The 25,077-nt window shown below is 39.4% G+C and overlaps 2 protein-coding genes across 12 annotated transcripts in view; one reads left to right on the plus strand and one right to left on the minus strand.

The window, feature by feature from the left end:
- Positions 1–25,077, plus strand: part of LOC137650235 (protein phosphatase 1 regulatory subunit 12A-like) — a 271,399-nt gene that overhangs the window by 157,122 nt on the left and 89,200 nt on the right. The gene's annotated exons all lie outside the window — the stretch shown is intronic.
- Positions 16,348–25,077, minus strand: part of LOC137650236 (protein phosphatase 1 regulatory subunit 12A-like) — a 32,205-nt gene continuing 23,475 nt past the window's right edge. For 3 of the 4 annotated variants that reach the window (XM_068383508.1, XM_068383509.1, XM_068383507.1), the window contains 2 exons: positions 20,953–21,081; positions 16,348–20,150 (listed from right to left, as the gene is read on the minus strand). In XM_068383508.1, the coding sequence (XP_068239609.1) occupies positions 20,953–21,081 (129 nt within the window). In that variant the 3' untranslated portion in view covers positions 16,348–20,150. The remainder of the gene's footprint in view (positions 20,151–20,952; positions 21,082–25,077) is intronic. The other variant, XM_068383510.1, reaches the window with a different exon arrangement.

Raw genomic sequence — 25,077 nt, forward strand, 5'->3', positions numbered from 1 at the left:
TATATATATATATATATATATATATATATATATATATATATATATATATATATATATATACATATATGGTGTAAATCAAGGTATGTAAATTTGAAGTAAATCTACATAATAGTACAGTAACCCTAAAAGAGAAAATACGGTGTTCCTGATGATTATAATTGTGAGAAACCAATAATCTTAAGTTGGTGGGGAGGAGAGGGAACCTTGGGTTAGGACATAACTTCTTTGATAAGAACTGAACTTTCACTTTCCTATTCCTGGGCCAACCCATGTCCACTGATCTACGAAAGACCAAAATTTCGCTATTCTTTTTGGATATCTTACCTCCAATTAGGCCTTATCCCTGGTTCTTCCAATGTCTTGGACATGACCTCGGAATCGTCGTTTTCACTATCTTTCTGTAAAGTTCTTAATTTCTTGACGACAGCACAGAAGTCATATATCCTCCGTTGGCTAATTCCATATTCTTCAGAGAGAGCAGAGGTTTTTTGTCCTCCTTCAAATTTTTCCACAATTTCGAGCTTAGTTTTCATGTCAACCCTGACTCGCTTTTTTTTAGTAGGGGGTTCTCCAACAGTCACAACGGTAACAGCATCGTCTGAGATAAGAGGCACATTCCCGTGTTCACTGACGATTTCCATGGCTGCTTCTGCCATAAATACATTGTTTCTCAAATACAAATTAATGATGTTTTGTTCTGTTTTGCAGAAAAATCCCTGGTTCTTAACATCTATATCTGTTGCCAGTCCGCTCTTCTCGATCCGTGAGATTAGAGTGTTGCTGAATAGTCAAGTCATGAAATTTCAACTTTTGCGTATTACTTCTCACGGGTATTTTCACAACAATTTAATATCATTATCAAGAAAGTCAGAATTGTATATGAAAAATATATTTTGTAGATTAATATTTATTTACTTTATATGTATTATAATGTTGGAGTTAAAGGTGACTATTATACTCGGGATAAATTTTATATTATTCTTTTTCCAAGTGAAAAGTGATATGAAAGTTTTGATGAAAAATTATACTTCTAAAAAATATAATTCTTATTATGGTTACATGATAAAGATAAAGTTACGATGACTTTTTTAGAGACTAAGATGAGACTCTTTACAAATAGTTATATTATAAATACCTCTTCTGTGAATAAACGCCTTATCGGCAGTTAAATGCCCAACGCTCAGTGAAAAAGTGACAATTTGACTGTAATATAAACAAATGAAGCGCTAAACCGCACTCGTGTACACAATCACTGAACGGTATAGAGTCTATACCGTTCACGTTCAGTCATTTGCTTGAGGCACAGTGTAAAACCCGGACGTCGGACGTCGGACGTCGGATGCCGTCCAGGAGAATAGAAAATCGCTTGTATCACCGGGAAAGACGCGAAAATACACCTCTTTTTTTTGTGACTGGTAATGTTCACTGATACTTTCTGTTATTTTCTGAATAAATGTTCGAAAAATATTGGTTTATTTTCATGTTATTGAGAATAATCTCAATCGGACGTCAACATTACACTATCTAACTGCCCGCTATTTTACCCAGTTAGTGTAATGTTGACGTCCGATTGAGATTATTCTCAATAACATGAAAATAAACCAATATTTTTCGAACATTTATTCAGAAAATAACAGAAAGTATCAGTGAACATTACCAGTCACAAAAAAGAGAGGTGTATTTTCGAGTCTTTCCCGGTGATACAAGCGATTTTCTATTCTCCCGGACGGCATCCGACGTCCGGATTTTACACTGTGCCTCGTATGACGGCAGTGTAAAATCCGGACGTCGGACGTCGGATACCGTCCGGGAGAATAGTAAATCGCTTGTATCACCGGGAAAGACGCGAAAATACACCTCTTTTTTGTGACTGGTAATGTTCACTGATACTTTCTGTTATTTTTTTAATAAATGTTTGAAAAATATTGGTTTATTTTTCATGTTATTGAGAATAATCTCAATCGGACGTCAACATTACACTATCTAACTGCCCGCTGTTTTACCCTGTTAGGATAAAAGCCGGACGTCGCCAACCAGCAGTCACAGATAAGAATTTATCCGGCTGTAAAGTAACATAAGGAGAAAGGGCCTACCACTCCCTTTACCCTGCATTTAGTTGCCAATAGGTTTAGTATGATCCACTAACTAATTAAAATGTTGCTAACTTTAGCCAGACACAGGATACTACATTTAAGAAATAAAGCCTATTTCACTTGAAATGTAATGAAATTTTTATCAATCAATTTGTTTTATTCGTTTTATAATAGCCTGTGCCTGTTGCCCAGTCAGAGCCACGGGGAGGCAGTTGACAGTCTGACCAACTAATCCACCACCCTACACCATATTATTTCCCATAACCATAAATATAAGCAAATATACTCAATTGAAAGAAATAATAAAACAATTAAGAAAAGGTAAATATTAAAATTAATGTAAAGGCAAATGTAAAAAGTTTTATCAGACAAAAAATTTCAAGAAATTTACAACAATGATATTCTAATTGCACTTGTCTCGACCAAACAAACAACATGTTATAATAGTTTATTTTAAAAGTTACATGAGACTACAAGTAGAAATACAACAAAAGCAGTTTCACATATAAGCATGTAAGTGTGAGACGATGCACACACAAACCATCCAGGCCACCTTTTTTTTTTTTTTAATGTGCTGTTAATATATCACTTAGTACATCTGTCTCAAATCCAAGTTTCATTTAATAATGTTTTGGCACCTTTATTGCCACACACTGGATGATACCATGTATCACATTCTGGGCATTGCACTAATTTGACAAAATAAAAATTTGGTGATACAAGCGGTTTTCTATTCTGACGGCATCCGACGTCCGACGTCCGGATTTTACACTGTGCCTCGTATGACAGTGCAATGTCGTATTGTTGATTTGTCGGGTGATATAGTAGACCAGTTGAAGGAGAAAAGTAAACAATTTGTGTACTTCTCCCTAGCCACTGATGTTACATCTACGGCTCAGCTACTTGTATTTGTACGTGGTGTGACAGAGGACTTTTCTATTCATGAGGAACTCGTAGGGCTCAGTTCATTGAAGGGGCAGACAACTGGTAGTGATTTACTTAATGGACTTTTAGAACAAATTTCAGTAATTGAGTTAGATTTGGACAAGTTAGTAGGAATATCAACTGATGGGGCTCCTGCAATGATAGGCAAGCAGAATGGATTCGTGCAGCTATTGATTAAACACCTTGGAGAGCGAAAATATGAACTGAAACAATTTCATCGCATAATACATCAACAAAATTTGTGTGGAAAAGAACTGGACTTTGATCATGTAATACAAGTTGTAGTTTCTACAGTCAATTTTATCAAGTCACGCTCATCTTTGCATCACCGGCAATTCAAGCAATTTCTTGATGAAATTGAAGCAGACTATGGCGATTTAGTGTTTTTCACTCAAGTAAGGTGGTTAAGCAGGGGAAATACGCTGAAAAGATTTATCAGTCTTCTGGATGAAATTGAGATATTTCTTAATGAAAAGAATAAGATGGTACCAGAACTTACAAATGCTGACTGGCTTTGTGATTTGTCATTTCTTGTAGATCTCACAAGTCATTTAAATAACTTGAATCATAAACTTCAGGGGAATAACCAACTTATTTCTCAGCTAGCCAATTATGTGACAGCTTTCGAACAAAAACTAAAATTGTTTCAGTTACAGATAGTTAAAGGAGAGTTAGGACACTTCCCAAATTACAAACTTTATGTGTGAGAAACACAAAGTATGCAATAGAAATTAATATTATGCAGCAAAACTAGGAAAACTTTTGGAGGCCTTTGAGAGCTGATTTGAGGACCTAAAGAAAGAAGTCAATGATTTGAAGTTGTTCAGCAACCCCTTTTCTGTATCTCCTGATGAAGTAGAATTCGAAGCACAACTCGAACTGATTGATCTTCAGAATAATGACAGCCTTCGTACCAAGTATAATGAAGGGGACTTGCTCAACTTTTATAATTGCTTGGCCAAAGATCAGTTTCCTTATTTGAGAAACAAAGCTGCTATTTATGCAAGCTTATTTGGCTCTACCTACATATGTGAACAAACATTTAGTCTGCTCAACCAGACCAAGTCAAATATTCGTACCAGGCTAAGTGATCAAAATCTGCACTCTGTTTTAAGACTGGCAACCACAAATTTCCATCCTAACATAAAAAAACTTGTACATGAATCTCTGTGTCAAAAATCTCATTAAAACAAAACAGGTGAGCAACTGTGTTTTTTTATCTTTAAACATTCTACAAACTATTTATCATTTCATGTAAAATCTAGTCTAGTGGCCCTCGACTAGATATATGTTTGATGATGTGGCCCGAGTAGCTCAAAAGGTTGTGCACCCCTGGTATAGACAATAATAATAATAATAATAATAATAATAATAATAATAATAATAATAATAATAATAATAATAATAATAATAATAATAATAATAATAATAATAATAATACTATTATTAATATTATTATTATTATTATTAGCCAAGCTAGAACTCTAGTTGGAAAAGCAAGATGCTATAAGCCCAAGGGCTCCTTAGATAGTAGCAGTGGGTACTGGGTAGTAGATTGGCCAGTGCACCAGCCACCCATTGAGATACTACCGCTAGATAGTTATGGGGTCCTTTGACTGGTCAGACAGTACTACATTGGATCCTTCTCTCTGGTTACGGTTTATTTTCCCTTTGCCTACACATACACCGAATAGTCTGGCATATTCTTTACAGATTTTCCTGTTCACATACACCTGACAACACTAACATTACCAAACAATTCTTCACCCAAGGGGTTCACTTCTGCACTGTAATTGTTCAGTGGCTACTTTTCTCTTGGTAAGGGTAGAATAAACTCTTCAGCTATGGTAAGCAGCTCTTCTAGGAGAAGGACACTCCAAAATCAAACCATTGTTCTCTAGTCATGGGTAGTGCTAAAGCCTCTGTACCATTGTCTTCCACTGTCTTGAATTAGTTCTCTTGTTTGAGGGTACACTCGGACACACTTTCTTTCTAATTTCTCTTTCTCTTTTTTTGTTAAATTTTTTATAGTTTACATTAAAATATTTATTTAGATGTTGCTGTTCTTAAAATATTTAATTTTTCCTTGTTTCCTTTCCTCACTGAGCTATTTTCCCTGTTGGTGCCTCTGGGCTTATGGCATCCTGCTTTTCCAACTAGGGTTGTAGCTTAGCCAGTGATAATAATAATAATAATAATAATAATAATAATAATAATAATAATAATAATAATAATAATAATAATAATAATAATAATAATAGCCCACCCAGGAAAGAAAATAAAATAAGTGATGAGAACAAATTAACAATAAATCATTCTAACAACAGTAACAACGTCAAAACAAATATGTCATATATAAACTATTAACAACGTCAAAACATATATTCATATATAAACTACAGTATAAAAAGACTCATGTCAGCCTGGTCAAAATAAAAATATTTGCTGCAACGTTATGGCTCTCATGAACGACGAAATTGATGGATGAAACTGAAAAACATAGAGAAAAATATGGAGATGAAAGAAGCACATGCACGATTCACAAAAGGAGAAAGGGTAAAAGAAGATTAATCTATTTTACAATATTGTGTCAAAGAAGCTTGCAAAAGGAAAGGAAGTTTAGTTGTAATCTCAATAAATGAATAAAAAGCATATGATTCAATCAAGAGGGAAAAACTAATAGAAATCATGAAAGAATATAGAATACTCCTAAATGTAATGGATGTATGACAAGTGGGATAAAGCAGGGGTGCACGGGGTCGACAACTCTATTTAAATTAATTACATGCAAAATAATAAATTAATTAGAAAGAAAATGAAAAGGCTTTGAAAACGAAATGATAAATATTTGGTCACTATTCATTGCAGACGACGGCCTAATTGTAGCAAAAGGTATAGAAGATGAGAAAACAAACACAAAGAATATTGATAGCAGTTTGTAAGGAGTGTGGGTTCTATTAGAAATACAGAAGTGAGAGTCATATACTTATATATAAAATGAAAGAAAACCCGGAAGAGATAGAGGGTATCAACGTAGCATAAAATATAAAATACTTAGGAATAGAGATATAATATAAAATAAGTGTTTAAGAAACAAAAGATGAAAATGTTAGAAAAGCAGAAAAGCTAGCTAAATTTACTTATTCAATTATCGCAAAAAGCTGCCACAAAATATTAATAGGGAAAACTTATTGGGAAATTGTAGCTATACTAGATATATTATATGGAACAACAGTAATAAACATAACACAAAAAACTGAAAATCTCTCTCTCTCTCTCTCTCTCTCTCTCTCTCTCTCTCTCTCTCTCTCTCTCTCTCTCTCTCTCTCTCTCTCTCTCTCTCTCTCTCTCTCTCTCTCTGTATATATATATACTGTGTATATATATATATATATATATATGTGTGTGTGTGTGTGTGTGTGTGTGTGTGTGTGTGTGTGTGTGTGTGTGTGTGTGTGTGTGTGTGTGTGTGTGTGTATAGTTCAGACAACTAGTTCTCTTACATGAGGGTACACTTCTGTCTTATTTTTTCCTCATCCCTTTTTTTTTTTTTAGTTTTTAGCTTTAATATATGAAAGATTTATTTCAATGCTTCTGTCCTTAAAAAACTTTTATTTCAGTTGTTCATTGCTTCTCTTGTAGTTTATTTATTTCTTGATTTCCTTTCTTCACTGGGCTATTTTTCATTGAAGCTCTTTGTCTTATATCATCTGTTTTTCCAACTAGGATTATAGTTTAGCTAGTTATAATAATAATAACAACAGTCTTTCATACACAAAAATTGCCAGTTTTATTGATGCAGACCCATTATTACCATTATCCTAGATTTTTCTTGAAAGCTGTTATTACTCAACTAGACGTCTTACCCATTTTATAATAAATCTATCATAACTTTCATCTTTATTTTATTAATTTATGATTTAGAAGATTTTCTTTGATATAACTTTAGGTATGACCATCATCTAATAGTGCTATTTCATAAAAAAATATTTTTTAAACTGAATTCCAAGCTAGATTTAATGTGAAATTCTCTCCTGACCTCACATTTTACATAGGAAATTACATAAAGGTTAAACGAGTCAGATTTCAGTTCTAATTTCATATGAAGAGACACTCATCAGAATGTCAGCCAGGGCACCACAGCAGTAGGTTCTCCCCTGTCAAATGTTTAAACTCATGCCCCCAGACAGTATAGTACTCGCTCTGCTGTACTAAACACTGAACAGTTGCACTGCTGTAAGGTAAACACTAAACAAAATCAAGTAACCATCAACCTTAGTTGAAAATGATATAGTAAATCGTATGACAGTAATTTCGCCTCATTAGTTTTTTTGGTTCAAGTTTTGTGGTTCTAAAAACCTGCATGTTGCATTTTACTATTTAGGTTTAAGCTCATTCCATTAGATATTTCTATCAATATTAATGTATTAACTTGTAATAATGTTCTACTACAGGTATATATATGACAGACTGAACTTATCATTTAATATCTAATTAAAATATGTTGCTAAGTTAGTGTGAAATGGTAGGTCCTTTGTTTTTCATTAACACTCAACTTAAAAGGGTTGTAATAGTTTTATGTATGTCTACAGGCTACATCAGGTTGTCATTGCCCCTTAACCACAGCTAACAAATCTTTAAAACCTGGCAATTTGGTTGCATTGAAGGTAGAAGTCTTACCACTGTTTAGCCCCTCTCTCCATTAAGAATCCTTATCAACTCATCCAAATGTCTGTTACCCTGTTTTGTAAGGGCAGCCAAAGCAATGTCCATCCTTGTTCCACCGTTGTGTAGGGCAATCTTAACCAAAATGAACCACTGGCTAGTTCTATCCTTCCATTCATTAAAATTGTAAGGCAATTTCAAGCCAGTATTATATGTAACATTAAATTGTATTAAAATTTTTTAGTTTTTTGCAAATATCCATATTTTCAAAGCATTAAATAATACAGGTTTTAGTATGCATTCTGTCTTCTCTCTCTACTCAGAAAACTTATAATCATCTGCTTTAACAGAACCACACACTTGCTAGCATATCTTATCACACGTTTTTCAAGTAGACATTTATGAAATATAAAAAATTCTAAGTACAGTAATTTTTATTTTTCCTAGCTAAACTTGCGATAAACTTCCTTAGGTGATCTGGGGCGTTAGTCCCTGTACCGACCAGAATTTTTCCATTAGACCTCCCAAGTTCTCCCCCGTACCATACATCTGACAGTACCCACAATCCATACGTTTACCTGGTCTGGGTCAAGGCCGGGCATAATCACCAGTACGAATCTGAAGAAGAAATCCTCCGAACTTCCACCCATGAACCATGAGGGGAAGGATGGGCGGGCAGTGAAATGTTAGTTACTCGTAAGTATAGCTAGGAAAAATACAAATTACTTAAAATTTGTTATTTATTCAGTTGCGATATACTTACTTGGAACTTCCTTGGGAGACTCATACTTAGGAGGTGGGAATGGAATGCAGGTGGCAAAGGGGAGAAAGGACTAAAGAGGCCAACGGAAACAATAAGATATTACCCACCAACAAGAACACCTCCCCTACAGAGATGCAGACAAGGCTCGTAACACTCACCATCCCAGTCCGATGCTTCATCAGGTACTCCGCTGAAGGGCTTGAAAAGGGGAGAGGGAATAGGGAATGTGACATGTTAACACTCTACCATTAAGCATGGAGCACAAGGGTTCCAGTTGTGATTAAATCCATTGTTGTGCAGCCACGACGGAGCCAATTTTGAAGACACCAAGTGACCTGACTGTGCAGTCGCGCAGATAGTGTGGCGTGAACGTAGACTGACATTTCCAGACTCCTGCTTTCAGTACCTGACACTGACATGTTTTTGGACAAAACTAAAGGGGTTCCAATGCCCTGAATTTCGTGGGGCTTTGTAGATTTGGGAGGGTCGACTCCTACTACCCCAAAGGCCCTCCTGATTGTCTCTCTTAACGAGAACGACACAGTATTCTTCAGGTACTTCTTCAAGAATCGAATAGGGCACAGAAGCAGGTCTTTTTCAAGGTCCGACAAGGGAATGCAGGGGATTGAAAACTCCTGGAACCGGGGATCCACTACCGTAGGGTTCTGGGTCTTAGCTACAAAGGATGGGACAAACTCAAATGTCACCTCCTTCCAGGCTCTCGTGTGAGAAACCTCGTAGTATAGGCTGCATATTCTTGCTCATCCTTTTGGCTGAGGCGAGGGCCAGAAGGAACACCGTCTTCAATGTTAGGTCTCTGTCCAGGAAATCTTTGAGTGGCCTGAAAGGGGGTCCTTTCAGGAACTCCAACACCCTGGAAAGGTCCCACTCTGGGGGCTTCAGGGGCTGTGGGGGACAGACCTGCTCAAAGCTCCTGATGAGCATGGTCCGTTTTCTTGATGCTCCTAAATTCAACTCCTTGAGGGCAAATACTTGAACTAAGGCTGCTCAGTACCCCTTCACCGCTGGGATCGAGAGGCTTACATCCAACCTGAGGGGCAGCAGGAAGTCAGCTATCTGTGGGATGCTTTAAGAGTCCTGGTATCTTTCTTCTGGCACCACTTCGCTTGGTAAATGGCTGTCGATGACACCCACTGATAGCCCGTCATCTACGTAGCTACCCTCTGGGAGAAGCCCTCCTGACTCAGGAGACGCTGGATAACCTCTACCCATGAAGGGAGAGGTTTTCCAGCCTGCCTCAATAGGTCTTCCCTGAGAGGAGGGGGCCATTGTTATTCGTTCGATAGTTCCAGCAGGTCCGAAAAACCACTCCCTGTTCAGCCACCAGGGTGAGCTTTGCTCCTTTTGCTTCCCTTAACCTGTTCAAAACTTGACAGAGCAGGCTGAAGGGGAAGGAAGGCGTAGGAGTCAAGGCCGTTCCAAGGGTGCTGGAAGGCATCCTCCATGACTGCTGTTGGGTTTGGCATCGGAGAACAGAACACGGGGAGCTTGGCATTGAGTCTGGTTGCAAATAGGTCTAGGGAAGGGAAGCCTAACCTATTTATCAGGTGACTTGCTACGTCCTGGTGCAGGGACAACTCTGTGCTTAGAACCTGTCCTCTTCTGCTTAGGCCATCCGCCATCACGTTCCTTTTCCCTGGGATGAACCTCACTGTCACTGACGACCTTATTGCGCCCCATCCCAGGATCTCCGAGGTCAGACTGCACAGTGCCCAAGACTTGAGGCACCTGTTTCCTGATGTATGCCACCACTGTAGCGTTGTCCCACATGAGGTCTACTGCCATACCTTGTATTAGACCTTCCTATGACTGAAGTGCTCTCTGGACCGCCTGAAGTTCCAGCTCGTTGATGTGGAGAGCCTTCACCTCAGGGGTCCAGGTTCCTGACCGGGTCGCTTGGAGTAGGTGTGCTCCCCATCCCTCTTTGGAAGCGTCCGTAAAAAGACTTCAGTTCTCACTAGACTGGGCGGATTTTGAGTCTTCCATGCGGCGCCAGCTTCTCCAGGGACACTAGGTGCCCCACTAGTCTCTGTCAATCCACTAAGAGTTTTGTACCACCCCTCAGGAATGGTGCCGCGACTTCGTCTAGGGGGTCGAGACGTTCCTTGGCAGGGAAGGCCCTGGTTTCCACCGTGCATATTTCCCATCCCAGATACACCATTCTTGTTGACGGGGACATCTGAGATTTCTCTCAATTGAAGACAACCCCCAGCTCCTTGCAGAGCAACAGGAGCTCATCTCTTTGTTTCATCTAGACTTCTCTAGAGAAGGAAAAAAGCAACCAATCATCCAGGTACTGCAAGAGTCTGATGCCCATCTTGTGAGCCCACTGGGAGACCAGGACGAAGACACTGGTAAAGATCTGCCGTGCCGTAGACAACCCGAAGCAGAGGGTCTGGAACTAGAGAACGTAGTTCCCCCACTTGACTCGGAGGAATTTCCTGCTGTCTGGGTGTACCGAGATCTGGAAATAGGCATCCTTCAGATATAGGGACAGCACGTAATCCCTTTCTCTGATGGCTGCCATTCTGAAGGATGTCTTGTGGATGAGGGCAGAGAGGTTCACTGGCCTCCAGTCACCCGTGGCCTTCTTCAGTAAAAGAGGTGACTGAAAAATCCTAGTGACTCCTGGTCTGTCTTCTGCAGGGCCCCCTTTAGCAGCATCTCCTCCGTAGCTGGTCCTTTGGCTGGAGGGAGGGGCGTCCCACCCTCTGATGAGGGGTTAAAGTCGCCCTGGAAGAGGATACAGTAGCCTTCCCTCAGGACTCGAACTGTCTGACGGTTGGCCCCGTGTCTTGCCCAGTTCCACCCATTCTGTGAGAGGCAGCACTCCACCCGTGGAACCTTAAGGGGCGGGGAACCCCTGTTTCTATCTCCTCCTAGAGAAATGGCCTTGGCGGGGTCTGCGGCTTATGGAGGGTCTGGTGCGGAAGGAGGCAACAGCGGAGTGGCCCACCCAGGAGGGCCGTGTTACCAACATCCATTCAATCGTCGAAGGTTCTGCCTGAAGCAGTGGGCTGGGACTGGAACGGCAGCCTAGGATGGGAGTCCCTGGGTCGAGAGACGGCCAGCTTCCCGGTGGTGGCCCTGTGAAGAATGGTGTCTTGGTTAGCCCTACGCCACTTCATGGGTGTCGGCAACTATGACCTCTGGGAAGAGGGACTCTCCAGACACGAGATTTCCTAAGAAGACGGGCTTCCCTCTCTGGAATCTTCTTGGGGAGCCGGTTCAGGATGGAGTCTCTGGGGCAGGATCTGGTTCACCCATTGGATGAGGGCCTGGGCAGAGAGGAGGCTGACTGCCTTGCCCCTGGACCGCAACATCTCCCGCAGCCGGTCCCTCTCAACGTGTCTCGATGGGGCGGCTGGTGAAAGCCAAGATGGCCCCTGTCCAGATGTCAAACCAGGAACCTACGAGTGAGACCGATCGTGCCACGGCCTCCATCAAGAGAACAAGAGGCCCCCCCTGGTATCAGCTTGTCCTCTGCATCGCAAACTCCGCAAGGTTATTCTCAACTGGCAGGTGTCCCGACGAGACGACCTACGGGGCTTAGTGGCGGACCTTCGGGGGAGGAAGAACCTTGAGGGAGCTGTGGGATCTGAGTGAGTTCTTAAGGCATGAAACCACTTCGTCCATGTTTGCGACGGCCCTGGAGACCGGTCTTGACCAGGGAAGAGAGAGGGATGAATTGGCTTCCTGCGGGTACTCAGGAACATCTCCACCTTAGAGTCACCTTGCACAGCAGGCGGAGGGGCGGGCGTGGGAAGACCAACCTGATTCCTCATAAGGGCGATGACACGGTTGAAAGTGGAGGAATTGTCCGAGATGCCTTGATCTAAAGACGATTTCGGAGGGTCTCTATCCAAGGCCTGGGCCTTCGCCCGGTCCGAAGAGCGGCGAGGTGAGGAACCCGAAGGTCGAGGAGGTGAGGCAAGGCTGCCTTGCTTGTCCGATCTTGGTGAGGGGGAAGGTGATGACGGGAGGGCCCCACTATGATGAACGACGGTCCCCGCTGGAGCCCCAGGACAAACTTTGATACAAGGGTCATCGCTCAACCTCAAGGGTAGATCTATTTTGGTGCGAGGGGGAACAACATGGGTGATCCTTTTCACGGGGACCTGAACCTGACGTCATGAGCAGGAGAAATTCTGCGAGTCCCATGGGGACACTGGTAGCCACATAGCTCACTGGGGGTCCTTCTACGTCGGCGCTTTTTTCCACCCGATGGTGACCTGCTCCTGCAGGTGTGTTTCAAGGAGGATCTACGGCACCTTCTGTCCCTACGACTGGTCCTGATCCGATGACTCGTGAAGGGTGAGACTATCCTTAAGGTGCGTTTACACGGTCGGACACTGTCCGTTGAACACCAACTGTTACCAGTTAACAATAGGAAGCAGAAAGAAGATCTGGTGACGTCAATAATGAGTACCAAGAGGGTGTAAATTCAGTGCCCATGTTCGAACTCTGTGGAGGAACACGATGGATAGAGTTATACTTATTTACCAGGTGAAATTTAGCTGTTGGTTAATTAGGTTTCACTTGCCCTGTAAACATGGCTATCTCTAATTCTGTTATGAAAAATAGCTACCTTTGGGATCTGATAGAAGAGAGGCAGAGTTGTTAATCGAATTATACTCGAAGGACCCATGATTATAAAACTAAAGCAGAGGTTTCTAGACAGAAATAAACGTGTGGCAGCTATTTATGAAATAAAGCCAGAACGTCAGATAAGTTGATAATCTGTTACTGGTTTAGAAGTCAAAGAGGAAAATTGGCTCCAGTGGAAGTGAGAGAGAGAGAGAGAGAGAGAGAGAGAGAGAGAGAGAGAGAGAGAGAGAGAGAGAGAGAGAGAGAGAGAGAGAAAGCTACGGTAATAGGAGAAATGAAAAAATTTCGAGCTGATACAAGAGACATTTGCACCCCCAACTAATGGCTATGATACAAAATGGCAGATTCTGTTTCAATTTTGAATGCCCAAGTTTGTCATATGCCTGAAGAAGTGTTTGATCATGAGGGAAGTAAGTAACCCTGTGTGTGTGAGCGTGTGTGTGTGTGTATATATAAATATAAATATATATATATATATATATATAATATATATATATATATATATATATATATATATATATATATATATATATATATATATATATATATATATATATATATATATATATATGTATTTAATGTGTGCATGTGTATAGATGTATACATATATATACATTCTCTAGACATGTTTCTGGAGAAAGGCTCCCCTTCATACATGTGTCCTTATTAAAGGTTTTATCTTCTCCGATAAAACGATCTGTATATATTGTAGTTTCTAAACTGTGATTCATAACCAATTTGAGGTTCCTTTGAAATGGTTGAATGGCTTTTTTTATCACTTCGTCTCTGCAACCAGGCTTTCCATGCACATTCCACAATCCTCAACAAACGGCAGGAATAATTATGATGCATAGTGCCATTTATCTGGTTGTATTTTATGGTGTATCATGCATTGCATTTGAACCAGACACCAACTACTTGTTTCTCAAGCACAAAATATCATTAGCATAATCATTATTTGCTAAGCTACAACCCTAGTTGGAAAAGCAGGATGCCATAATCCCAAGGGGTCTAACAAGGAAAATAGCCTAGTGAGGAAAGGAAATAAGGAAACTACAAGAGAAGTAATTAACAATCAAAATAAAGTATTTTAAGAATAGTAACAACATTAACATAAATCTTTCAAATATAAACAATAAAAGCTTTAAGAATCAAGAGGAAGAGAAATAAGATGTAATAGTGAGCCAGAGTGTACCCTCAAGCAAGAGAATTCTACCCCAAGACAGTGAAAGACAAAAAAAACCTGTGTATTGCCAGCGGACATCAGCTTTGAATATTGTCTGTCGGTCTTTGCCTAGTGAACGGAGTAGAAACTAATTAGACTTCATCTGGTACCACTGTTTGTTACCATATCAACTTCCCTCGTTTCAACACTTATGACGTCATAATCCTTGCTTAATGGTATGGCAACAGTGTTTGTCCGACAGTCACTGTTCGTCTGTGTGAACGCACCTTGACAGACGGTGACTTGAACCTATGCCTCTTCTGTCCTGTACCAACGAGAAGAGAGGTCCCTCGACCTCTGGGCTGGAATTACTCTGGTGACGGGTTCCCTACCCTTGACGACGACCCTGGCTAGCCCAGCACAGACCACAATGGCTGAGGAATCCTGCGAGGAGACCTGAAGGGAGCGACAGGGGTGCCAGACCAGGAGTCTGGGGAAATGGAGAAACGCTCCTGAAGCGACGACAATGGTGGAGGAGTGGCTACTCTCAAGGCAGATGAGGCAGTTGGAGGGCCCACATGGGTCAGCAAGTTGCCCGCGAAGCGGCCGGGGCACTCATGTGCCCTGTCAAGGCAGCTGAGACGGCTGGGAATCCTACATAGTCCAGTGAGGCTGCCCTCAAGACATCCTGGGTGGCCACGTGTCCCGCTGAGGCAACGCGGTGTCTGATTGGCACACATGGTCCAGCAAGGACGCCCGCAAAACAGTTTGGACATCCACGTGGCCCGTCAAGGCAGGCGAGACGGGTGGGAGGCCTACCAGGTCCGAGGGCGAGGTGGCAGGTACGAGCATATGGTCAATCACGGGCTCCGAGGAAAAGGAGGAACATGTGGTAGCAGCCATCTTGTTTAACACTTCTTTTGAGGGTGAACCTCTAAGGCCCAAAAGTTCACAGACTACATCCAAACTCTTGAACGGACGGCATTTGGGAGGCTGAAGGCTGCGAGGTCGACGTACCTCCTCCTGGTGAAGGAGAATTGGCCATTCCCTTGGGCAAATCAGGGTTAACAGAAGGTGAACAGAAGGGCTCCTCGCGGCTGATGCCCTTGACGATGACCTGGAACCCTTACTTCCCTTTGAATGAGAGCGTTATTTCTTGGACTTACGTTTTTTTCTTCGTAGACACCAGAGTCCATTGCCAGTCAGGCCACACAACGCACTACAGACAGGTGTCCTCATGAACACATACTCGACCCCGACATGAAGTGCACAGAGTGAGGAACTATCTCCACCTGCAAGAGAAAAGCCTGACAGGACTTATCACAGACCCCCGGACGACGTTTCACATGCTCGGGCTCCATACTGAATGGAAAGCAAGCAACACAATCACAAACACAACGTGAGAAGGAAACGCAAAGCGCAATACAAAGGAAATACTGGTCAGATACGGGATGAAAAATGCACGACCTCCCAAGAAGTCGACCATATTCGTACTAGCGATTATGCCCGGCCTTGAACCGGGTACTGCCAGATGTATGGTACGGGGGTAGAACTTGGGAGGCCTAACGGAAAAATTCTGGTTGGTATGGGGACTAACGTCCCAGATCTCCTAAGGAAGTTCCGATAAGTATATAGGAAAGGAATAAACAATTTCTAAGATCCAACTTATTAAAAAGTATACCATATATATATTCCCTTTATAAATTAAATTCTTCTGTCCTCCACAGACATTGGACTTGAAACACACTGTGCAATGCAGCAAGGATTATGACCCTCTAGTCAAGAGGGTTTTTTTTCTTAATCAAATGGGTGTATTTCTCCTCCTAGATAAGTAAAAATTTATCAAAAGACATACATACATGCATAAATTGCATCGACAGTTACCAATAATATTTATAAATTTACCTTATGTCAGCAGAAGATAACCATGCATCAAATAGAGCTGGTTCTCGTATTGCTAGTTTTTTTATCTAAATTTGGGATTTTGTAGTTTTTGTATTTTTAACCCCTTAGAAACACAAGAATAACTTATACATATCAATCAGTCAGAATTACTTTACTTCTTAGGGGATAAAACAAAAACTTAATAACTATAAAATATCTTTATTTCTTAAATATTTGCTATAATTATTTAAGATTTCTGAAACATGACTACACTATTGTAGATAATTACAGACAAGGTGGCAAGACCAATGCACAGTAAGGGTCTGGATACATGGGCATGAAAATTGCTACAGTTAAAAACACACTCGGCCAAGTATTTGTTATAGAAAGAACCACTTGCATTACATTTCCGTGTAAAGACAAGAGGTAGTCTACACAAATTTCACATACACCATTTGGAAGAAATTCCACAGTTGCAATATCATGGTTAGCACTTGCTTATGATAAACTGCACCAAAAACGTATTAATGACAAATTCAACCGGCCTAGAGTAAAAAAAAAAGTATTGCGTACATGGGCCAGTCAATTAACCACTAGGTTAAGATAGGGATGTTTAAACTGCTATTAAAAGAATGATATTTTTCATTTAAAATAGATTATTTGCATATGATTTCGCAGCAAGTGCTCACAGAAGATTTCACCTGTGTATCCAGACCCCAAATCTTACAATGATTTGTTATGACCTGTAGAACAATAACTTAGCACAATAAATCACTGTTCATTCATGTACAATAATAATAATTACAGGAGAAAGGCACTTGATAAAATTTATGCATTGTCGTAAAGAGGGACAGAAAATATTCAAAAGCTTAATTTCTTTTTAAAGACTTTGAAGAGTCAATTTAACAAAACTGAACCTACTTGACTGATACACATTTAAGCCTACAAAGGTCATCAGTCTTTGACTAGGCTCTTCTAATGTAATTCACTTCATTATACCAGACACAATCCAGCCTTGAGAAATAAGACTAATCATTATAACCCAATATTACAATCCTCCACAACATTACTGGGAGGATAAAATCCTGGAATAAATATGGTATAAGTTCATAGTGAGATTAGGTATTAACATACAAGATTGTTGATTTTTTTTATTAAACTAACCTTTTTGTCAGTTTACAATTTTTGCTTTAAAATTAGGCAATTATACAGCAAGCTATTTTACACTTTCTAGAATACAACAGTGCATACAAAGGCAAATCATTGCAGTCTAATGAGCTTTTCTCCAAACTACCAAAAAAAAAAAGAAAAAAAAAAGGCACAGAATCTCGTTGGATATTTTGATCAGACTCAAAGGCAACTTCTAAAGAATGACGACTATCTTGATTCCGTTTAACATGGCTATCATGACAATGTGTTAGGGAAGGGTAAGGAATCTCATTATCCTACAGTCTTGATCATATCCAAAATTACCTAAAGCCATGTCTACAAACTGGAAGCAAAAACAGTAAATATGGCAGTAGAATGATACCAGTATCTGCAGCTAGGATAAGGCACAAAGCAGATACAATAAAGTACTTTGTTTTCCTTTCAGAGTCATTGCTTGTGCAACATGCTTTCCATACACTTCATAATTTAATGGTAATACACACAACACACATTCTATTTATGACTTTTGAACTAATATCATGATTATGATTTATTATATCCAAACAATAAGGAGTACAGTAAACTCAATTGTGTGACCAACAGCGCCCTAACCCGATAAAAGGTTTCTATAATATAGTACAACAATTTCAAATATATTAGTAAAAAGTTTTAATAAACTTAAAATGAAAGTCTATTAGACAAATTTACTGATACCATATGAATTTCAACTGTTCTACTAAAATGTGCAAAGGCTGTAAAACAAATTTTGTTTATTAAACAGACCATATGAATAAAATACAAAGCAGAAAACAAAAAGAGCTTGAAATATCCTAGTTCCAAAGCATAACCTCTCTATATTTTTGCATGTGATTAAACAATATACATTGTTTACCATACAGTAATTATAAGACTCTGAGAAAGAAGAAAATGCCTATTAAATAGATTTCAAGTATGATCCAAGCACCTTTTTGAGAAAAGTATTAGGAATTTAATATAAAGTGACACTTTCTGTTGCTATAAATAGTAAACTATTTGGCAAAAAGTAATGTACATACACTGTCATTCAAAACTGCTATAAAATGAACAGCAGATACAATTGGTATTCTTATATGTAATTGGTAATCTTAATGCTCTCTATATAGATTTATATATGTATATGTATATGTGTGTGTATATATATATATATATATATATATATATATATATATATATATATATATATATATATATATATATATATATATATATATATATATATGATATGATATGATTTAGAGTTGATAATCATGGGAAATATTAGTTCCTACAGCAAAGCAATAAACCTTGTAACACTGACTGCTCTATATGACATGAAAAAAAAAATGCGGACTATTTACATTTACTATTGGTAAGACTTCAGGCTGCTGCCTAACGCATCCTCACTCTCGATCACAGAGTAATTACTGCACAGCAGTTATTTTTTAATCACTACAGACATTAAAACAAAGTAACATTCTGAACATATACGTAATCAAGCACTGACTGCATTTTTTTGTGCCCAAGCAGATTATCATATCATATATATACCTACCGATAATACAATGATTTTCATATACTGTATAATGCACATCTATTGATTCAAATAAATAACAATACATTTACATCATCTCCTAAACCTCTAAAGGTGTACTGCTCCTTCTCCATAGCTGGGACTGAGGATGACATACAAGCAAATATTACAGAAGCAAGGGCACAGAAAAGCAACACTGACCTGAGTCAAAATCAAAGTATGTCATAGGCAGATAAGGTTCATCCTTCTGGCCATAGAAGGTTATACAGTAAGTCCTTTCACATATTACTGCCATGATATACTGGCAATTTCAACCAGAACAGAGGAAAAATACAATTTAGGGAGAATGCAAAAAGCTTACGCAATTGGAGCAACACATACAAGAAAAGTAGAGCCACTGGCCAAGTGTGTTACAGGGATTATTTCCATACAAGCTAGACCAAAAATTAGATTGACTTAGCATGCAGGATGTGCTACCCCCAACGGTAGAGAGGAAAGAGTAGAGTCCGAACTGATACTGGAGAGAATGACAATATGGATATTCATCTAAAATTCAACATACAGAAAAAATGCCTCGGCATTCTTTCTGAACAAAGAAAATGCTCATCTCACATCACTGGTAGCAAAAAAAAAAAAAAAATGGGAGAGTAAGCATCATATAAGAGGAAAAATATGGACTTCTCTAAAGCCTCCCAGGTTATTACTAAACTGTATTAACAATGATGTGGTGAAAATCATAGAACTTCATACCTCTCAAAAGGTTATTCACATGTGCTCCACAATCATTTAAGAGCTCTATATATGCATGTGTCTAATAATTCTTTAAGTACTTGAATACAGACAATATTGAATGTTTCTGAAAAATGACAAAAGCATTTTCTTTCAATGAGGCATAAAACTAGACTCCTACATCATTTGCAGCTGGGCTAAGTAGATATAAAATCTGATTACAGTACTACACTCACTTAGCTTTAAAAAGGCAACAAGAGGTTAAGAACACTAAAAGACCTCTGCTATGCCCTTTGGCAACATGCCTACTCTGTTCCTAATACAGCAGTTTCCCTTGTCACACTTGAAAACAACAAAGGACATCGGGTACTGCAGGAGTTTGATGAAATCCTGTCTGGAATGAGTGTACAATCTGCACGATGATAAGACGACAATCACTTCGTGACAATGCTCTGTGTAACCAGTTGTAAGACTGGCATTTCATCTTGTACACTACTTGGATAATTTGCTTATCACCCGTATGAGCGCTCCATTCTCATCCTTCAACCGCTGATTCTCCTGTTTCAAGTGTTCCAGTAACTGAAAATACAAAATGTTTTTATACTATCATACATCAAAATAAGTATCGAATATCAAAACAATACAATATGCCATTAAAATGGAGAACAGAAACACAACATACATTTTCCAAATTTTGTGACACTAGGACTAACTGAAAATCTAGAAAAGCCACATCCTCCGGCTAAGATAAAGTAAAACACTGTAGCTATGATACTAACACAGAAAAACATGCATATAGTCAAATATACAACAGAAGATAGTGTGAAATACAAAATTCATGCAGTTTCCCATAAAAACAAAAAGTTTAAGAGTATACAGTATACTAAAAGAATTACATGTTAGAAAAGATAGTAAAATGCTAAAAAGTGAGAATTATGCAATTTACTTTTCAAATTATTATAGTACGGTATTATCAATATTGAAATCATATTCACATGACATAGCACTTGAGTGTACTATTTTTGAAAACATCTACTACAACCTTGATATTGAGTAGATTTTAAACTAAACATTACATTTATTGCTTTTGAAACCAACTGGACCCTTGGGTATTTAATATAAGCTTCCAGGCATATGATGGTGTTAGCTAATATTAAGCCACAAAAGGGATGATAAAATATGAATAAAGTATATCAGCCACTCAAAAATGATAACTGTGGGTGTCAGGCCTGAGCAGAGAAAACATCGGCAAAAAACAAATGGCGACAGTCATCATGCCAAGGCGGTGGTGTGGTCATGCTAGGTGTCGTGCCACACAGTCAGTCACACTAGCTCAACAGACTGTCTACTTCTACCCAGCATTTCTTTCCTTATCGTTTACCTATTTGCTCAAGGAGGCCAAGTTACCCATGCCTGCTGTGGCTGAATTGGTCAATTTGGACACCACCCGAGTCAAGGCTCGGTTTTCAGCTTTCAACTTTTCATTTTCAGCCTTTAGCTTTTGTAATTGCTGTAAGAAAGGAAGTCAGAAGTTCAGACTGAAAATTCAGAAAAAATAACTGAAATGGTCTTCAACTTACAGTTATGTTTCAAAACATACTTGTTGGAGAAAATGGATTAACCAGGCATGCATTTTATCAGTAGCATTGTACTACAATATTACAAGTACAGTTAATTACTGAGTTTAACCAAATATTTCATTCACTCCTAAAATTAGAAATGAAAAGACAGTATAATTTAATTTCCATCATGCAGAAGGCCTTGTTTGACAGACAGCTTGTTGCAAAGCAATACCTTTTAAAAGCAACAGCATAAACACCATGAGATGCTCACTTATTCAGGGACTGACACTATTAAATTGACTTGTTCTTTTGTCTTTCAATATCCATAAGCTATCTTTTATCCTTACTGTATCAATATCAACTAATACTACACTGCATGCAATAGTCTTTAATTGATACAAATGTGCATGAAATTAAAAAACATAATATGGCCTCCAAACAAAAGGCAATTTTAAAACAGGGCTCGATTTAAGGTGTGAATAAAGCAGCACTTTAAAATCAATAATTTCTCTATGAATGGAGAGGATAAAACACTTTTCTTTTTTTAAATAATAACTATTGACAAATCCTACAGGGTAACCTTCAGTTCACAAAATGAAAAACAAATACTGTACAATACTGACAAATCTTGATATTACAATTTCTTTATATATAAATGGGAAACTAAACATTAACACTGAGGATCAAACAAAAAATGTTTTCTGATAGATTTTGGATATGATCATTCGTATTATCATCAAAATTATATTTTGCCCCAAGTAATTTGATACACACAAATGTTCAATTACATCCAATAGCACCATTGACAATCATTTTGAATCATAATTAATAGAGCTGTTAACCATTTTCTCACATGCACAAAGGCAGTCCCTGAATGAACAGCCAAAGCAATAATATAAGCCCGAACTGTGTTGCACTAGTTTAACAGACAGCCTTTGCAAAACAAAATACTGTAATGATGCATACGAGCCTATAAAAAAAAGATGATTATGCAAATAAGATACAAAGGATAAAAAGGTATAAAATTATAAAAATGCCGGAATATATACTTTTCAATCATAAATTTTTTAACCTATGGAGGAAATTACATAAATAATAAAATCCAATTTTCAACATACAGAAAAAAAAAACCTTCAGATCCTAAGGAGGAAGAGCATTACAGAATTCAAGCTTAAGAGTACAGCCTACAATTACAGTATAAGAATCAATTCCTTGTTATTAAAAGTACAGTACTTTATGATTACTGCACATTGCAATTCATATGCCAATAAACAATTAAACTAAATTATGATATTTTGATTATAAAATAAATTTTTGAATATACTTACCCGGTGAATATATAGCTGCAACTCTGTTGCTCGACAGACAAAATCTACGGAAAAACTCGCCAGCGATCGCTACACATGTTGCGGGTGTGCCCAACAGCGCCATCTGTCGACCAGATACCCAGCTCTTATGTAAACAAAGACTCAATTTTCTCCTCGTCCCACTGCGTCTCTATTGGGGAGGAAGGGAGGGTCCTTTAATTTATATTCACCGGGTAAGTATATTCAAAAATTTATTTTATAATCAAAATATCATTTTTAAATATTTAACTTAGCCGGTGAATATATAGCTGATTCACACCCAGGATGGTGGGTAGAGACCAGTAATATATGTTTACATTTTATGAGCTAAGAGTTTTTTATTTCATTTTAGAAGTTATCAAAATAACAAAAACAAAATAAATAGGTACCTGGTAAGGAAGTCGTCTTGAACAATTACTCTGCCTTTTAAGTACGTCTTCCTTACGGAGCCTCGCGATCCTCTTAGGATGCTGATCGACCCCTAGGAGCTTAAGTATCAAGGGTTGCAACCCATACAACAGGACCTCATCAAACCCCTAATCTAGGCGCTCTCAAGAAATGACTTTGACCACCCGCCAAATCAACCAGGATGCGAAAGGCTTCTTAGCCTTCCGGACAACCCATAAAAAAAAAAAAAAAAAAAAAAAAACATTTCAAGAGACAGATTAAAAGGATAAGGAATTAGGGAATTGTAGTGGTTGAGCCCTCACCCACTACTGCACTCGCTGCTACGAATGGTCCCAGTGTGTAGCAGTTCTTGTAAAGAGACTGGACATCTTTCAAGTAAAATGACGCGAAGACTGACTTGCTTCTCCAATAGGTTGCGTCCATTATACTTTGCAGAGATATATTTTGCTTAAAGGCCACGGAAGTTGTTACAGCTCTAACTTCGTGCGTCTTCACCTTAAGCAAAGTTCGGTCTTCCTCACTCAGATGTGAATGAGCTTCTCGTATTAACAATCTGATAAAGACTGACCAAGCATTCTTTGACATAGGCAAGGATGGTTTCTTAACTGAACACCATAAAGCTTCAGATTGGCCTCGTAAAGGTTTAGTACGCTTTAAATAGAACTTAAGAGCTCTAACAGGGCATAAGACTCTTTCTAGTTCATTGCCTACGATCTCCGATAAGCTGGGGATATCGAAAGATTTAGGCCAAGGCCGAGGAGGCAGCTCATTTTTGGCTAGAAAACCAAGTTGCAGCGAACAAGTGGCTTTTTCTGACGAAAATCCGATGTTCTTGCTGAAGGCATGAATCTCACTGACTCTTTTAGCCGAGGCTAAGCATACCAGGAAAAAGTGTCTTAAGAGAGATCTTTCAGGGAGGCTGATTGTAACGGCTCCAACCTGTCTGACATGAAGAATCTTAGTACCACGTCTAAATTCCATCCAGGGGTAGCCAAACGACGCTCCTTGGTGGTCTCAAAAGACTTAAGGAGGTCTTGCAGATCTTTATGTTTGGAAAGATCTAAGCCTCTATGCCGGAAGACCGATGCCAACATGCTTCTGTAGCCCTTGATAGTGGGAGCTGAAAGGGATCGTCCTTTTCTCAGGTATAAGAGAAAAACAGCTATTTGAGCTACCGAGGTACTGGTCGAGGATACAGAAACTGACTTGCACCAGTCTCGGAAGACTTCCCACTTCGATTGGTACACTCTAATGGAAGACGCTCTCCTTACTCTAGCAATCGCACTGGCTGCTTCCTTCGAAAAGCCTCTAGCTCTCGAGAGTCTTTCGATAGTCTGAAGGCAGTCAGACGAAGAGCGTGGAGGCTTTGGAGTACCTTCTTTACGTGTGGCTGACGTAGAAGGTCTACCCTTAGAGGAAGACTACTGGGAACGTCTACTAACCATCGAAGTATCTCGGTGAACCATTCTCTCGCGGGCCAGAGGGAAGCAACTAACGTCAACCTTGTCCCTTCGTGAGAGGCGAACTTCTGCAGTACCTTGTTGATAATCTTGAATGGTGGGAATGCGTAGAGATCCAGATGTGACCAATCTAGGAGGAAAGCATCTATATGTATTGCTGCTGGGTCCGGGACTGGAGAGCAATAGATTGGAAGCCTCTTGGTCAGCGAGGTTGCAAAGAGATCTATGGATGGTTTACCCCAAGTGGCCCAAAGTCTCTTGCACACATCCTTGTGGAGGGTCCATTCAGTTGGAATTACTTGCCCTTTTCGACTGAGACAATCTGCTATGACGTTCAAGTCGCCTTGGATGAACCTCGTTACTAGGGAGATGTCTTGACCTTTTGACCAAATGAGCAGGTCCCTTGCGATCTCGTACAACGTCAGTGAGTGGGTACCTCCTTGTTTGGAGATGTACGCCAAGGCCGTGGTGTTGTCCGAGTTAACTTCCACCACTTTGCCTCGAAGGAGAGACTTGAAGCTTTTCAAGGCCAGATGTACTGCCAACAGCTCCTTGCAGTTGATATGCATGCTTCTCTGACTCGAGTTCCACAGTCCTGAGCATTCCCGACCGTCTAGTGTCGCGCCCCAGCCCACGTCCGATGCGTCCGAGAAGAGAACGTGGTTGGGAGTCTGAACAGCCAGGGGAAGACCCTCTCTTAGGTTGATATTGTCCTTCCACCAAGTCAGAC

The sequence above is a fragment of the Palaemon carinicauda genome, chromosome 11 (genome assembly GCF_036898095.1).
Source record: "Palaemon carinicauda isolate YSFRI2023 chromosome 11, ASM3689809v2, whole genome shotgun sequence".
Lineage (NCBI taxonomy): Eukaryota > Metazoa > Arthropoda > Malacostraca > Decapoda > Palaemonidae > Palaemon > Palaemon carinicauda.